The sequence below is a fragment of the Neoarius graeffei genome, chromosome 5 (assembly GCF_027579695.1).
Source record: "Neoarius graeffei isolate fNeoGra1 chromosome 5, fNeoGra1.pri, whole genome shotgun sequence".
NCBI classification, from domain to species: domain Eukaryota; kingdom Metazoa; phylum Chordata; class Actinopteri; order Siluriformes; family Ariidae; genus Neoarius; species Neoarius graeffei.
This window is the reverse complement of record NC_083573.1, coordinates 103,917,463-103,931,367: the sequence shown is the minus strand read 5'-3', so window position 1 is coordinate 103,931,367 and position 13,905 is coordinate 103,917,463. Positions and strand designations below refer to the sequence as shown.

Below are 13,905 nucleotides of genomic sequence, written 5' to 3'. Positions count from 1 at the left end.
TTCTCACCTGATTCAAGCAAATATGCTTTGTTTTAATCTTTTATTTCTTATTTTTGAAAGGCCGTTTTTTGCAGTGTATAACACCGATGAAATTATGGTAATTCTCATTTTAAGACAGAACTTACTCATAACCAATAATAAAATCTCAATAACAAGTTATAATACCTTATTAAGATAATTGAGGGAAAAAATGCTTAAAGTAAGTGAAATACTCTTACACAAAACCTGCCTGGAAAGGAGAATTATCTTGGCAGACAAATAAGCATATTTTGTCTTGATTTAAGATATTTAATCTTGTTTAAGGCCCGGTCCCACTGGCCGATAGACACAAAACGTATGCAAAAAGGACACAGCGGACGAGCAAAATTTCGGGGGTGGCTCTATCCGTTTTCATCCGCTCCAGAAATGGACAAAATTGGCGAAAATTTGCGAAAACAGAACGGAAAAGAACGGTCGTGGGTAGTATATAGCGGGGATGTTAAATGCATGTTCATAGGAAGCCTAGCGGATGGAAGCGGATGGAAGTGGATGACAGCTCCGAAGGGGTTACCGGTGATAACTGAGAAGCGGACGCATAGCAGAAAGAGCGGATGCATAGCGGATGAAGGGGATGCATCATGTACGCCTAACGGAAACAAAGGGGATGTTGCGCGGATGTATATCGGATGCAGACCGTTCACTGCGCATGCGGGGGGTATGAATTGCGTCTGCTCCGCGGATATAAAGGGATGCAGCACGCACGCCGTCAGCATAAAGCGGAAAGACGTGCTGGCGGCTACATCGATACATCTCTACTACTAGATGATTTTCTCCCCCTTTTTATACAAAATATCGATTGTCCGCTAGGTGTCCTTCTACATACTCTAGACATACTCCAGACATCCTAAATATACGAGATACATCCCAGATATAAACGCTTTGTCCGTTTTGAATACTTTATATACGAGATGCATACGCTTACATCCTTTCTATTTCCGTGCTACTAACGATGAATAGACGTTTCATGTACCTTATCTTTCCTCCCTCTTTCCGTTTTCAGCTGCAGCGGATGTGAGTTGCGAGGATGCCCAGAGGATGCAGAGAGGATACAGCAGACGTTTAACGGATGATAACGGACATAGAACGTTTGTTGCTCGTATATGTCGCGGATTTACATCGTACACGGCGGAAAGTTCATCCGTTCTAAAAGTTTTGTGCAGCTCAAAACTTTTTGCGCGGATGAAATCACAGTGGACGGATGCTCGATGGATAGAGCGTATGAAGCACGTATGCAATGAGTACACAACGGATGCATAGCGTTTTCCAACGGATGGCAAAGATTTTTTTACGTTTTACATCCTCTTTGCATCCATAAGTGCAGTGGGACCGGGCCTTTAGATTTTACTTTTTGCAGTGTTTCTGTCCCTGGAAATGGTGCAGTGAACTTGCGTAGTTGTACTTTTATTTCTAGTACCATAATAGTTAAAAATCTCGCCCAGCTGCTATGCTAATCAGAGCGTTTTCTTTTTTGTTGCTGGATGATTCGTACAGGATGATCTGTCTCCTTTATCTCTCATAAAAAAAAACCAAAAGAAATTCATCAGTAAATCAAATAAAAGTGTGATGAGGTGATAAATTTGTTCGCTAGTGTTGCTAGCAGGGTTATTAAACACTAGCTAAGCAGCAAGCTAAATGCTAGGTTTGTCTGCGTTCAAAGAATATCAGATCAGATAAATCGAATTTCATGTCTGGATCGTTCATTTTTGATCAGTGGAATATTTATTCTCATCCTGAAAAACTTGAGTACGTTCAATGTGGTACTTTGTGACTTTCACTTCAGTAGATTTTGTGGTTCGTACCTGCCACCAGGAGCTGTGCAAGTCTGCGCGGATCAGCTCGATGATGTCACCCTGCTGGATGTTCAGGGCGGGGCCATACTGCGGGACGGGGTTGCCGTGGTAATTCCTTATCGCCAACATTTTTGGTAAACCTGACGGGAAAATATAACCTGATCCGTAAAGTAATACATGAAAGTCATAGAGATTGACTGACAGACAGACAGTTCGACAGAGGGTTCGACAGTTAAACAGACAGATAGAAGGTAAGACAGACTGACAGTTATGCAGATACGCACACAGACACGCACACAGACACAGATAGACATTCAGACAGACACACAGACAGAAATATACACTGGCAGAAATACAGACAAACAGAAAGGCAGTTAGACAGAAAATGCAGACATACAATGTAGATAGACAGACAGACAGACAGACAGAAACATACACTGGTAGAAATAGAGACAGACAGACAGACAGACAGAAACATACACTGGTAGAAATAGAGACAGACAGACAGACAGACAGACAGACAGACAGACAGACAGAAAATGCAGACAGACAGACAATGCAGACAGACATGCAGAAACATACACTGTTAGAGACAGACAGACAGGAAATGCAGACAGACCATGCAGGCAGACAGACAGACAGACAGACAGAAACATAGAGTGGTAGAAAAAGAGACAGACAGACAATGTAGACAGACAGACAGACAGAAACATACACTGGTAGAAATAGACAGACAGACAGACAGACAGACAGACAGAAAATGCAGACAGACATACAATGCAGACAGACATGTAGAAACATACACTGTTAGAGACAGACAGACAGGAAATGCAGACAGACCATGCAGACAGACATGCAGAAACATACACTGTTAGAGACAGACAGACAGGAAATGCAGACAGACCATGCAGACAGACAGACAGACAGACAGACAGACAGAAACATACAGTGGTAGAAAAAGAGACAGACAGACAATGTAGACAGACAGACAGACAGACAGACAGACAGACAGACAGACAGACAGAAACATACACTGGTAGAAATACAGACAGACAGACAGACAGACAGACAGACAGACAGACAGACAGACAGGAAATGCTGACAGCCAGACAGCCAAACAGATAGATAGATAGATAGATAGATAGATAGATAGATAGATAGATAGATAGATAGATAGATAGATAGATAGAAACACAGACAGATATAGATAGATAGATAGATAGATAGATAGATAGATAGATAGATAGATAGATAGATAGATAGATAGATAGATAGAAACACAGACAGATATAGATAGATAGATAGATAGACAGACAGACAGACAGACAGACAGATCAGCGCGCACACACAGAATGACACACTGCAAAAAATGATCTCTTGTTGAGAGGAAATATCTTTAATATGGGTGAATTTATCTATTATTTCTTATTAGAAGTTTACTAGAACTCAAATATAAGATTATTTAGCTTACTTTGAGACGCTTTTACTAATTTCAAGCCTTAAATTTTCTTATTCTACTGGCAGATCATTTTGCTTCTTTCTAGAATTGAATGCTTAGAATGAGCAAAATGATCTGCCAGTAGAATAAGAAAATTTAAGGCTTGAAATTAGTAAAAGCGTCTCAGAGTAAGCTAAATAATCTTATATTTGAGTTCTAGTAAACTTCTAATAAGAAATAATAGATAAATTCACCCATATTAAAGATATTTTCTCTCAACAAGAGATCATTTTTTGCAGTGCAGTTAGACAGAGAGACAGACGGTTGAAAAATGTTTGACTGTTAAACAGACAGACTGTAAATCAAACACACAAGTAGTCAGTCAGACAGTGTTTGTGGGAAATAAAGAAAAAGACAAATCACCATGTGTGTGTGTGTGTGTGTGTGTGTGTGTGTGTGTGTGTGTGTGTGTGTGAAATTATAATATTTCGTCTGCAGTCTATAATAAGAAATATAATCTCTACACTGACGTGTGGAGTGTACCAGATGGACGAGATGAGCAAGTTACCAAGCTGTAGGCCAGTTAGTGTGTGTGTTATTTATCTCTTTTTTTTTTTTTGAGTAACAAAATTTCCCTGTGATTTTTTAAACCTGTAGTTTATTTTAAAGAGAGAGAGAACAAAAAGGCAGGAATGAGGTTAGAGGTTAAAGGTTAAGAACAGGGTTCAAGTATAAACATTAAAATGTTTAGGCCCACTTTACACGGGGACGGTATAAAACAAAAACGCAAAAGTCCGTTTTCGTTCTCACTTTTTTCCGCGTCTACACGACCGTTTTCAAGGAGGAAATCTGCGTCTATACGGTGACGCATAAATGTCTCCGCTATGTCTGCACGCATGCGCAACGTCTTCTGTCTTGTCTGATCTGCACCGCTGTTCTGTCAAGTTATCCTACCAAGCCTACTACGCATGCGCGAAATCCAGGAGGGTAGGAAAATTTAACAGTAGTTTTGTCCCACCGATCAGCTGGGCTGATAGAAAATCGGTGAGAATTTCACGCATTTGCCGATTTTTATGTTTTGTGCGTATTGGTCGAGTCTTTGGCCGAGTCAAATAATTTGTAATGACTTGTTTTGAATAATAAAACGGTCTGTATGAGAACTTGCTAGGATAACTTTACAGAACACCGGTCCGGCTGAGGTACTGTAGTGCTCGAGGGAGGAGCAGGAGCAAACCGAAACTCTTTTAATCTGCCTTTATTAAGTAACACTCACTCTTGTTTCGGTGAAGAAGAGAAAAGGCAGTGTCCATCTCAGCAAAATAAACCCGTTCGGCTGCTAGTTTTGTTTTCAGTCTCGGGTTTATGGTTTCACGAGCGGCTTGAATAGGCGGCGCGCGCGTGCACGCACACGCGTGTAACTTGGCGACACCAAACTGAGGAGCTCCAGCCGGGCGGGTGAGCAGGAAAACACATCTACTGCATTAAAACACAGAGCAGCTTGAAGGTCTGTTGGATCGATGTAATCAGACATGCTCTTACTTTTTTTTTTTGGATAGGACAGTGTAGAGAGACAGGAAATGAGTGGGAGAAAGAGAGGGATCGGGAAATGACCTCGGGTCGGAACCGAACCTGGGTCCCCGGATTTTATGGTATGATGCCTTAGCCATCTGAGCCACGACACCCCCACTTACTTTCTTACTTCCCGGGCTGTCATGTACAGTATATGACACATGTATGACGTAAACGCGTACCCGACGTGAGCAGATCCGAGCAGAGTTTCACGTATTGGGCAGTTTAGACGGATACGCAATGGGGGCCGTTTTTAAACTTATCCACTTTGGAAGGCGTTTTCAATTTTATCCGTTTTTCAGCCTCGGAAACGCCGTCCTCGTGTAAACGAAAGGCACTTCCGATAAAATATTTAGTCGTTTTTACCCGACAGCGTCCTCGTGTAAACGGGCCCTCAGATCGTGGTAATATTTTATTGACTTATAATCAGGGCTCCTGAGGTTAAAGGTCAGTGTAACTGAGGTTCCTGTCGGGTATTGAACACTGACTCCATTTTAAGGATCTAAAATTCCCGCCGTTGGGGGCGTGGCTAATAAGAGGACTGGGATTGTGCATCCCACTGCAGTGTATCGAAACCAGCAGATGGATTCGAAAGCATGTGTCTCATCATTGCTGTTACTGATGTTTTGTTTTGTTGTTTTTATTAATTGATGCTTAAAGTGAGACTAAATTAAATGCAGTGCAAGCGCCGTATCTGTGAGAGATACAACTACAAAATCTAACGCAAACAGCCGAAACCACAAATAGTAGTCAACCACAGTGTATAGGAAGCTTGTTTTATGTGCACATACACATATGATAAAGTTTAATTTATAAATTACACACAATATAACAATCTCTCTCTCTCTCTCTCTCTCTCTCTCTCGCAGATGGTGTAAGATGAGCTACCAGTATTTACAAAAAGACGTTACGGATCCTGTTACAGTGATGTTTCCATGACACTGCGCTGAGAATGATAAGATAAAGCCGAGGAGGCATGATATAACTTTACCATGCAGGCGAAGGAACATAAAGACGCAACAGTTATGAACGAAACAAAGCAGTTGATCACATCACATTATTGTAGCAGAGAACCAGTGTTGTAGTCGAGTCACTAAACCTTGAGTCCGAGTCCAGTCTCGAGTCCCCAGTGTTCAAGTCCAAGTCATTAAAAAAATTTCGAGTCGAGTCCGAGCCTCCAGCCGCACCATTTGTTGGTGTCTGTTTCAGCACCATTAACATTAGTTGGTTCCTGAACATGATGTATGAACAGGTGAATGCGCTTCTCTTTATCAGGGAGTGTGAAGTATTCTGTCAGAGATGGTTGGGAGACGGATGTAAGTGCAGAAGGTGTGTTTATTAATACAAGTGAAGACGGTAAACAATCCAGAACGGCAGGCAGAATCATAAAACGGTGAAACAGGCGACAGGTCAAGCGAGGCACAAACAGGCTATCATAGACTCGGCAGAATCAAAGACGAGAAACAGGAAATCAGGGATCAGGAAACCAAACAAGGAAATAAGGCCCATTAATGTATCAGCAACGCAACTCAATACTTCGCAAAGTAAGTGTGTTTTCACAGTTTTTATATTGGCGCACTGATTGCGCCTTAATCCTGTGCAGGTGCGAGCCGTTTACGGTGTGTGTGAGAGTCCGCTTGGCGTGTGCGCTGTCCGGCGTGCGCCCGAGAGTCTATCTGATGCACGCGCCAAGGCGCACAGGTGTGACACTGTTAAACGAAATTAGTATAAAAATTAATGTAGATGGGGCGGCACGGTGGTGTAGTGGTTAGCGCTGTCGCCTCACAGCAAGAAGGTCCTGGGTTCGAGCCCCGTGGCCGGCGAGGGCCTTTCTGTGTGGAGTTTGCATGTTCTCCCCGTGTCCGCGTGGGTTTCCTCCGGGTGCTCCGGTTTCCCCCACAGTCCAAAGACATGCAGGTTAGGTTAACTGGTGACTCTAAATTGAGCGTAGGTGTGAATGTGAGTGTGAATGGTTGTCTGTGTCTGTGTCAGCCCTGTGATGACCTGGCGACTTGTCCAGGGTGTACCCTGCCTTTCGCCCATAGTCAGCTGGGATAGGATCCAGCTCGCCTGCGACCCTGTAGAACAGGATAAAGCGGCTAGAGATGATGAGATGAGATGAGATGTTACAAAGAAATTAAGAAAAAATCCGAGTCCTCATCTCTAATTTACGAGTCCGAATGCAGTTAATGCACGAGTCCGAGTCAAGTCACGAGTCCTTAAAGTTATTTTTCCTTTCTAAAAAAAAATACCGGTATTAAAAAGTAACCAAAGTTCGTCAAATGAAAATGTAGTAACAAATATTCCTGCTTAAAAATACCTTTTAAAAGTTACTCTCTCACCTATTTTTTTCCAGATTAGAACAAACCGATATGATTATTAAACCAGACATCATTTTATTCCTTTCACACTTGAGATGAATTTTTAACATTCTTCTAATTTTACAGTTAAGCTTGAAATGAGGAAAAATGTTGGTAAACAGGTTGAATTACATTAAATTTGGTTTATTATAATCTTACTGTATAACAGAAAGCATGACATACGGTTTCATAATATTCATATATTTAAATAATATCGTCTGGCTTTTTTTCGTGGTCTATCAGATATATTCCATTCAGCGAGCATGATACGGAACGAGTCGAAGACGAGTAGCTGAATGGAATAAATCTGATAGATGACGAAAAAAAGCCAGACAATATTATTACTATTATTATTTATTATAATAATTATTATTATTATAATACACATTCCTTTCGGGTGTTCGATGCATCTTTCTCTTTCAAAATTTCTCTTTCAAAAATCATCCATATTTAATGAAGCAATCCTGGCGGCCATGTTTGTTTACAAATTGTCCCAGTCGCTCGCTAGCGTGGAAGTTTTACGTTTCCGACGTGTGACGTCATGTTGTCTTGACAACCATGCAATATCGTAAACCGTATTCAACGCTCATTCTCCATTGGGTAGAGTGACGTAATACACGTAGGATAAGCGATATGCTAACAATATTGCATGCTCATCTCATCTCATTATCTCTAGCCGCTTTAGTCTAGTCGCAGGCGAGCTGGAGCCTATCCCAGCTGACTACGGGCGAAAGGCGTGGTACACCCTGGACAAGTCGCCAGGTCATCACAGGGCTGACACATAGACACAGACAACCATTCACACTCACATTCACACCTACGCTCAATTTAGAGTCACCAGTTAACCTAACCTGCATGTCTTTGGACTGTGGGGGAAACCGGAGCACCCGGAGGAAACCCACGCGGACACGGGGAGAACATGCAAACTCCACACAGAAAGGCCCTCGCCGGCCACGGGGCTCGAACCTGGACCTTCTTGCTGTGAGGCGACAGCGCTAACCACTACACCACCGTGCCGCCCGTATAATAATCAACGATATCGAAAATTTCCACTTTATTTTGCGGTGTAGATTTTTTAGTAAATACAGTCATGATGTTGTTTAGCTCAGAAGTCATGTGTTGTCAAATATAATTTTAAAAACGTTTGCATTAGTTGTTACTTTCTTTCTGGGCGGAGTTGTTTTGGGCGGAGCAATAATAATAATAATAATAATAATAATAACGTCAGGATAATGCTGTCTATAATGTTGGGAAGTGTGTGTGTGTTTTCCTGTAACACATTCCTGCATGCTAGCTGTAGTTCCATGCTAACGTGTGTGAACTTGTCATACTCAGGAATCTGTGTGTGTGTGTGTGTGTGTGTGTGTGTGTGAGAGAGAGACTCCATCTCACCTGGATCTGCTCTCCGGCAGTGTGCTCGGTCCTGTGAAGAAAGTAATCATTGATTATTTTAACCTGCGTATTAGTTGTATTACCAGTATAAGTCCCTGTTACTATAGAAATGATAACGTATTCAAACGAATGCATTAATATTAATAAAAACCTGTGATCTGCAGCTGCACTACTATCGGCGCTGCCGTTACAGAAAATTAATCAACGTTTTCTATTCTGACCCAGTCACAATCCAGAATAAAACGGCGCCGTGTGGTGTATAAATATAACTCTGGAGCTCCTGAGCTGTAAATGTAGATATATCAAACAAAAGGAACGCGGCACACCAGCAGCGTGCACAGAGTACAGTACAACAAAAGATAATAGTCAGGGTCACTCGGTGCACAAGGTATTATATACACACTAAACACACATGCTGTCACACGCACACAAGCGTATCTGAGTGTATCTGCAGGTGAGGTAATGTGAGATATGACATGTACACTTGCGCTGAGATTAGCTCAGGTAAAAACAATACACTGCTTCTCAAAGGCTTACATATATATATATATATATATATATATATATATATATATATATATATATATATATATATATATACACACATATACAACCCCGATTCCAAAAAAGTTGGGACAAAGTACAACTTGTAAATAAAAACGGAATGCAATGATGTGGAAGTTTCAAAATTCCATATTTTATTCAGAATAGAACATAGATGACATATCAAATGTTTAAACTGAGAAAATGTATCATTTAAAGAGAAAAATTAGGTGATTTTAAATTTCATGACAACAACACATCTCAAAAAAGTTGGGACAAGGCCATGTTTCCCACTGTGAGACATCCCCTTTTCTCTTTACAACAGTCTGTAAACGTCTGGGGACTGAGGAGACAAGTTGCTCAAGTTTAGGGATAGGAATGTTAACCCATTCTTGTCTAATGTAGGATTCTCGTTGCTCAACTGTCTTAGGTCTTTTTTGTCGTATCTTCCGTTTTATGATGCGCCAAATGTTTTCTATGGGTGAAAGATCTGGACTGCAGGCTGGCCAGTTCAGTACCCGGACCCTTCTTCTATGCAGCCATGATGCTGTAATTGATGCAGTATGTGGTTTGGCATTGTCATGTTGGAAAATGCAAGGTCTTCCCTGAAAGAGACGTCGTCTGGAGGGGAGCATATGTTGCTCTAGAACCTGGATATACCTTTCAGCATTGATGGTGTCTTTCCAGATGTGTAAGCTGCCCATGCCACACGCACTAATGCAACCCCATACCATCAGAGATGCAGGCTTCTGAACTGAGCGCTGATAACAACTTGGGTCGTCCTCCTCCTCTTTAGTCCGAATGACACGGCGTCCCTGATTTCCATAAAGAACTTCAAATTTTGATTCGTCTGACCACAGAACAGTTTTCCACTTTGCCACAGTCCATTTTAAACGAGCCTTGGCCCAGAGAAGACGTCTGCGCTTCTGGATCGTGTTTAGATACGGCTTCTTCTTTGAACTATAGAGTTTTAGCTGGCAACGGCGGATGGCACGGTGAATTGTGTTCACAGATAATGTTCTCTGGAAATATTCCTGAGCCCATTTTGTGATTTCCAATACAGAAGCATGCCTGTATGTGATGCAGTGCCGTCTAAGGGCCCGAAGATCACGGGCACCCAGTATGGTTTTCCGGCCTTGACCCTTACGCACAGAGATTCTTCCAGATTCTCTGAATCTTTTGATGATATTATGCGCTGTAGATGATGATATGTTCAAACTCTTTGGAATTTTACACTGTCGAACTCCTTTCTGATATTGCTCCACTATTTGTCGGCGCAGAATTAGGGGGATTGGTGATCCTCTTCCCATCTTTACTTCTGAGAGCCGCTGCCACTCCAAGATGCTCTTTTTATACCCAGTCATGTTAATGACCTATTGCCAATTGACCTAATGAGTTCCAATTTGGTCCTCCAGCTGTTCCTTTTTTGTACCTTTAACTTTTCCAGCCTCTTATTGCCCCTGTCCCAACTTTTTTGAGATGTGTTGCCGTCATGAAATTTCAAATGAGCCAATATTTGGCATGAAATTTCAAAATGTCTCACTTTCGACATTTGATATGTTGTCTATGTTCTATTGTGAACACAATATCAGTTTTTGAGATTTGTAAATTATTGCATTCCGTTTTTATTTACAATTTGTACTTTGTCCCAACTTTTTTGGAATCGTGGTTGTGTATATATATATATATATATATATATATATATATATATTCGAATTGTCTGTCTCTCTATCTATCTATAAACAAACTTATTCATTGTTATCTTTCATATCTTTGTTTTTGTATTGTCTTAAGCCAGAATCTGGTCTTCCCAGGCAGGCAGTCTCCTGTCCCAGTACTAACCAACTCTTTGAGGCGTATGGGTACGGCGTCAATCTCTGGTTCGATAGCCCTCAGCCTCTCATCTATACAACCAGGGTTACAGTAGTGGCAGGTCCTGTGGTAACCGCAAGAGTTTGACTCCCCACTCGCGTCTGTATTGCAGCATGTCTTGCCAGATGGTAGTAGGTACCATTTTTATGATGGTACAAGTAGAACTCGCAATCTCCCAGTCAACAGGTGGACACGCTAACCACCAAGCCAACTCGTGGTCCGTTATAGTATAGTATTGTATTATCCATCCATCCATCCATCCATGATCTGTAACCGCTTATCCTGTGTAGGGTTACGGGCGGGCTGGAGCCTATCCCAGCTGACTATGGGCGAAAGGCAGGGTACACCCTGGACAAGTCGCCAGTTAACCTAACCTGCATGTCTTTGGACTGTGGGGGAAACTGGAGCACCCGGAGGAAACCCACACGGACATGGGGAGAACATGCAAACTCCACACAGAAAGGCCCTCGCCGGCCACGGGGCTCGAACCCGGACCTTCTTGCTGTGAGGCGACAGCGCTAACCACTACACCACCGTGCCGCCGCCGCCCCTATATTATATTATATTATATTATATTATATTATAGTGTAGCATTGTAGAGCATAGTAGAGGCCATTATCAATATTAACATCAACTTGGTTCGTTAAATTGATCCAAATTAAATCCAATACAATTACAAAATCGAGGTAAGAACCGGGTCAAGGTTAAATATGTAACATTTCTGATTTTTCATTTTACTGGAAAAAAAAAGCCACACACAGCTATAAAAGTCTGATCTTGATCACTCCAACCAGTGAAGTAATTTACATTCACCAAACACATTCACTCACTGTTAATAAAACACTCTGGCCAGTGAAGAAGCGCTCCAACCAGACGTTCTCGCAGTCGAAAATAAATCCCACGGACCTCCTTGCTGTAGATTTATTTAACCCTTTCACGTATCATATCCACACTTAGAGTTAAAGCAGTCTGTATATCTTCATCCTGATTTTGTCACTCTCTGGACTGTCTGATGTCTCAATGCAGTATATATGTACACTACCGTTCAAAAGTTTGGGGTCACCCAGACAATTTTGTGTTTTCCATGAAAAGTCGCACTTTTATTTCCCACCATAAGTTGTAAAATGAATAGAAAATATAGTCGAGACATTTTTCTGGCCATTTTGAGCATTTTATCGACCCCACAAATGTGATGCTCCAGAAACTCAATCTGCTCAAAGGAAGGTCAGTTTTATAGCTTCTCTAAAGAGCTCAACTGTTTTCAGCTGTGCTAACATGATTGTACAAGGGTTTTCTAATCATCCATTAGCCTTCTGAGGCAATGAGCAAACACATTGTACCATTAGAACACTGGAGTGATAGTTGCTGGAAATGGGCCTCTATACACCTATGGAGATATTGCACCAAAAACCAGACATTTGCAGCTAGAATAGTCATTTACCACATTAGCAATGTATAGAGTGGATTTCTGATTAGTTTAAAGTGATCTTCATTGAAAAGAACAGTGCTTTTCTTTCAAAAATAAGGACATTTCAAAGTGACCCCAAACTTTTGAACGGTAGTGTACAGTGGCATGCAAAAGTTTGTGCACCCTTACTGAAAATGTCTGTTACTGTGAATAGTTAAGTGAGCAGAAGATGAACTGATCACCGAAAGGCATAAAGGTAAAGACGAGACATTTCTTTTCAGCGTTTTATGTGAGATTTGTGTATTATTTTTGTTTTGTACAATTGGAGAGTGAAAAAAGAAAAGGAACACCATGCAAAAGTTTGGGCACCCCAATACATTTGAGTTCTCAGGTAACTTTTACCAAGGTTCCAGACCTTAATTAGCTTACTGAGCTGTGGCTTGTTCAAATTCTTCGTTAGGAAAGGTCAGATGATGCAGATTTCAAAGCTGTATAAATTCTCTGACTCCTCAAACTTGTCCCTAAAATCAACAGCCATGGGCTCCTCTAAGCAACTCCCTCGCATTCTGAATAATAAAGTAATTGATGCTCACAAAGCAGGAGAAGGTTACAAGAACGTAGCAAAGTGTTTTCAGGTAGCTGTTTCCTCAGATTGTAATGTTATTAAGAAATGGCAGTTAACAGAAACAGTGGAGATCAAGGTGAGGTCTGGAAGATGAAGAAAACTTTCTGAAAGAACTGCTCGTTGGATTGCTAGAAAGACAAATAAAAACCCCTGTTTGACTGCAAAAGACCTTCAGAAAGATTTAGCAGACCCTGGAGTGGTGGTGCACTGTTCTACTATGCAGCGACACCTGAACAAATATGACCTTCATGGAAGAGTCATCAGAAGAAAACCTTTCCTGCGTCCGAGCCACAAAATTCAGCATCTGAAGTTTGCAAACGAACATCTAAGCAAGCCTGATGCATTTTGGAAACGAGTCCTGTGGACTGATGAAATCAAAATAGAACTTTTTGGCCACAGTGTGCAAAGGTATGTTTGGAGAAAAAAGGGTGCCAAATTCCAGGAAAAGAACACCTCTCCGACTCTGAAGCATGGGTGTGGATCGATCATGCTTTGGGGTTGTGTTGCAGCCAGTGGCACAGGGCACATTTCACTGGTCGAGGGAAGCATGGATTCGAATAAATACCATCAAACTCTGGAAGCAAACATCACACCATCTGTAAAAAAGTTGAAGTTAAAAAGAGGACGGGTCCTACAATAAGACGATGATCCAAAACACACCTCAAAATCTACAATGGAATCCCTCAAGAGGCACAAGCTGAAGGTTTTGCCCTGGCCCTCACAGTCCCCTGACCTAAACATCATTGAAAATCTGTGGATAGATCTCAAAAGAGCAGTGCATGCAAGACAGCCCAAGAAACTTGTAGGACTGGAAGCCTTTTGCAAGGACGAATGTGTGAAAATCCCCCAGGTAAGAACTGAAAGATTAT

The 13,905-nt window shown here is 41.6% G+C and overlaps 1 protein-coding gene across 2 annotated transcripts in view; it reads right to left on the bottom strand.

Annotated features, from left to right (window-relative positions):
• Positions 1-13,905, bottom strand: part of LOC132887210 (guanine nucleotide exchange factor VAV3) — a 261,559-nt gene that overhangs the window by 37,836 nt on the left and 209,818 nt on the right. For both annotated transcript variants that reach the window (XM_060922681.1, XM_060922680.1), the window contains exons 19-20: positions 8,589-8,619; positions 1,839-1,969 (exon numbers count right to left, since the gene is read on the bottom strand). In XM_060922681.1, the coding sequence (XP_060778664.1) occupies positions 1,839-1,969; positions 8,589-8,619 (162 nt within the window). The remainder of the gene's footprint in view (positions 1-1,838; positions 1,970-8,588; positions 8,620-13,905) is intronic.